Genomic DNA, 3,520 nt, shown 5'->3' with positions numbered 1-3,520 from the left:
CTTTAAATGACTCACGTCAGATGTGGATTCACCCCCAAAACAACTGCTCTCAATTTACTGTCCTTAGTTCCTGCCCAATAATGGTGTAATTTCCCTTACTCCAGTTTAGTGCATGACCCAAGGTCCTGACCTACACTTATTCAAAACAATCTTAAAACTTATGGGAGGTACACAAAAATGCTGGAGAAACTCAGCGGGGTTGAGATCACTATCCAAACTTATGAGGTTGAGATCACTATCTCCACGGTGCTACACCTTACACCAGTCAATGGAGTTCTCCCCAGTTCCCCATGGATTCACATTCACCGGGGTTGTTTCGTCGTCTCGCAAGCTAAAGTGACCTTACTGCCAGCAGATCAGCTCCACACTGGGCTGTGCCATAAGTTGACTGAGAGATAGGCACAGATAGGGCACTGAGTTTTAACTGGAGTCCACACACACACACACACACACACACACACAGTCATTCACACACAAGATCTTTGTTGTTTTGATGCTCGTTTATTAAGTTGATGAAACTACAATGTTACAGTTCAATCACAATCACTGGAAGCACAGAACACATTGTGAGCTTTCCAAACCTTGGTGTAACAAACAATGTGAAATCAAGAGGGTAATACAGAGAGACACAGTAATAATTCCAATCAGCACAATCTAAATCAAGACAGGATCAGCCTCCACCACAGGGACTTTCCCACAGTCCGTGTCTGCCCATCACCACCACCCCCGTGCCCCTGACGCTTTCTTGTCTACATGTGTGTGTCAGAGAGATGGCACCAAATGCTCTGGACATTGCTCTGTACTGCTGCACCTTTTAATTGGGATGCCCAACTGTCCCCGGTGGGATTTGAGGAAGGGCTCCAGCAGAATGGACGAGGAGGGGAGTCTGGTTAAAGAGGGCGGACTTGTCTGTTCTGAGCAGTCCCTGGACTCAGTGAGTTGTCCTTTACGTCGACGTAAACAGCCCTTTATTCTGGAAAGAACACCACTAATTCTGCTGATCTGGTTTAGAGAGGAAAGATAGCAATGCAAGGTCATATTCAGCAAGAGGAGTTTGAGGACATTGGGTTTCCCTCTGCACATTTTATTGGTTTTTGTAGCCAGAAAATTCAAAACATGCAATCATTATTATCTTTAATTCTCACGTACCCTCGTGATGTAAATACTGTTAATCCCCAGTCAATGATGTTCCCTCCTTTATTGAAACAACCCTGACTGATCATCTCTATGTCATTGGGTTGGAGAACATGATCCCACAGGTGAACATCAGAGATCTCTCCGACAAAGGACTGATTGGCGTCAAAACCTCCACCAACTGAGTCTTGTTCCTGACCTAGAATAAACTGACCAGACCCTTTCACAACTTGACCCTTTCCACCAACCTTCCGTATACTGCGTCTCCCATTAACCCAGACTGTTATCTCACCCCCTTGAGACTCCCAGGTCACACAGATGTGTCTCAGTAAAGCATTCATTTCTGGGATGTAAAACTCTGTTACAAAATTTCCTAAATACAGCCAGAGTTGTGTTTTAGATTCTTCCCAAATCAGCAGTTCGTTGTCGGAAAAGCTCGTTGCGTAGGAGAGCAAGCTGTAAGAGTGAGCAGCTTCAGAGGCTGCCCTGAAACAGGCAGTAAAGGCGGTCAATTTGGTGAAGTGGGGTGCATACAACCTGACGAAGCTGTTGGATGTTTTGCTTGAGAATATCACTGATTTCGCATCCAATCCTGCAAAATGTGAAGAGTTAAGATTGTCATACGTCAGTTTAAAGTTGCAGCTTTACCATCTGAGATGGAGCACAGGGTAACTAGCGAGCAGTTTTCTGCAAAGGGATGTTTTATTTAAATCTGAGAGACAGAGTGGGAGATGTTTCTGTAGTGTGTTCTGCAGAACCTGCTTTAACTTCTGCTTCCAGCTCGTAAAGAATGGAGCTTTGCTGAAATTATTCTGATGAATCAGCCAGAGCTGATGCAGCAAGCCGCTGAGCAATGTGAAACCAGGGATCACTGCATCCCAAGAGTAAGCCTGTCCCACTGTACGAGCTAATTCAAGAGCTCTCCCGAGTTTAAAACCAAATCAAACTCGTGGTAAGCACGTAGAATGTACGTAGCGGTTACGTCGGAGCTCGGGACGTCGCTTAGCGGCTCGTAAGGTACTCGGGGGAAAGCAGTAAGCTCATGAAGACCTGTGAAGATTATTCAACATGTTGAAAAATGTCCACGAGGGCCCAGGGTACCTACGAGCGGCTATTACCGTATTCTCCGAGGTCGAATCGGGAAACTCGGGAGAACTCTTGAATTAGGTCGTACAGTGGGACAGCCCTTTAACTTTCCCAAGAGGGCGGGGGGGGTAGGAAATGAAAGGCCAGGTCTGCGGATGGTCTGAGGAAAATCTTGACCCAACTTCATAAGTTTGGGCTTCCAGCACATTCTCCCCAACTTTCTTTAGAATCCTGCAAAGGAAAATGGAAGTGATGAGGAACACTGTTCAGATGCGGGGATTAGATGGGGTGGAGAAAATACGGAGGCAGATCGGGAGCAGCAGATACAAATCTGCATTCAGATGCATCTGCAGTGCCTTCGAGAGGGACTAGGAAAACTGCATTTACATAGAGCTGGTCTAGTCGGAATGGGCCAAAGGATCACTGCATGCTGTGTCTTGCAGCGCAGATAAATGCACTTTGCAAGCATAATTGGAATACATCTCAGTGTTCTGAAGTCGCAATGTTCCCACCCACCGGGTATTGTTAATGGGTGTGTCCCATTGCTGCCATATCTAATAGGCTTGGCTTTTCCTGATAGTGAGTTTCAGAACCACAAAGAGAGACCTGCTGCCTCGGCACAGACCGGGAATGGAGTCCGTGGCTCCTGCTGCCCTGCATGCTCCACAGTATCTCTGTCCTCAGATGCACAATCACTGATGCTTGCACTCAGCAACTCCTCAGATCAGAATAAGTACTAACCTGCACTGCCCGACCCCGGCAAGTAAATGCCAATCACAAGCACAATTGTAACGAAGGGCTTCATCCTGTCTCCGACCTGTAGAAACAAAGAATTCCCAATTCATTTCATTTCATTTGGTGCCAATCCCATTGACACTCAGAACCAGCAGCCAGTCCCGTGTGTCAGTAACACACAAACAGCCCCTCTGGTACTCACTGTGTCTGTCTCCAACAAGCCGGTTTCACCACAGGTGGGTCCAATACCCTGCGCACAAGATGCTGCAATTTATATCCTGCTGAACCCAGTCACTGCCAACTGCAGGAAGGAACTGAGGGTGTGGAGATTCAAAGTTCAAGTTCAAAGTTCAAAGTAAACTTTATTGTCAATTCAAATAAATTGGATTGAAATTGCGTTTCCCCATACTCCAAATGTGCAAATAATAATTATAACACAGACAGACAATATACCAATAAGATAGACAATATACATTAATTAAAATATTCACAGTGTGCCAGAATGTAGTAAAATTTTGAGGTATGTTATTAAGTTGCAATAATAAAAGGTGCAATATAGAAAAGT

The 3,520-nt window shown here is 45.5% G+C and overlaps 1 protein-coding gene across 1 annotated transcript; it reads right to left on the bottom strand.

Moving 5' to 3' along the window:
• Nucleotides 1-487: 487 nt before the first annotated feature.
• Nucleotides 488-3,303, bottom strand: LOC129709586 (serum amyloid P-component-like). The gene is made up of 3 exons (XM_055656036.1): nt 3,158-3,303; nt 2,962-3,037; nt 488-1,726 (listed from the first exon to the last, which is right to left on the bottom strand). The coding sequence occupies exons 2-3, from the start codon at nt 3,023-3,025 to the stop codon at nt 1,110-1,112; spliced, it is 681 nt and encodes a 226-aa protein (XP_055512011.1). The 5' UTR covers nt 3,026-3,037; nt 3,158-3,303; the 3' UTR covers nt 488-1,109.
• Between the last annotated feature and the right edge of the window lie 217 nt (nt 3,304-3,520).

The sequence above is a fragment of the Leucoraja erinacea genome, chromosome 26 (assembly GCF_028641065.1).
Source record: "Leucoraja erinacea ecotype New England chromosome 26, Leri_hhj_1, whole genome shotgun sequence".
NCBI lineage: Eukaryota > Metazoa > Chordata > Chondrichthyes > Rajiformes > Rajidae > Leucoraja > Leucoraja erinaceus.
The sequence above is the reverse complement of the archived record's forward strand: the minus strand, read 5'-3'. Positions and strand labels throughout refer to the sequence as shown.

Excerpts from the sequence above, each read along its gene's own strand:
- LOC129709586 (XM_055656036.1), bottom strand. The coding sequence starts at position 3,025 with ATGAAGCCCTTCGTTACAATTGTGCTTGTGATTGGCATTTACTTGCCG. Across the intron at positions 1,727-2,961 it reads GCCGGGGTCGGGCAGTGCAG|GATTGGATGCGAAATCAGTG; the intron begins GTTAGTACTTAT and ends CACATTTTGCAG.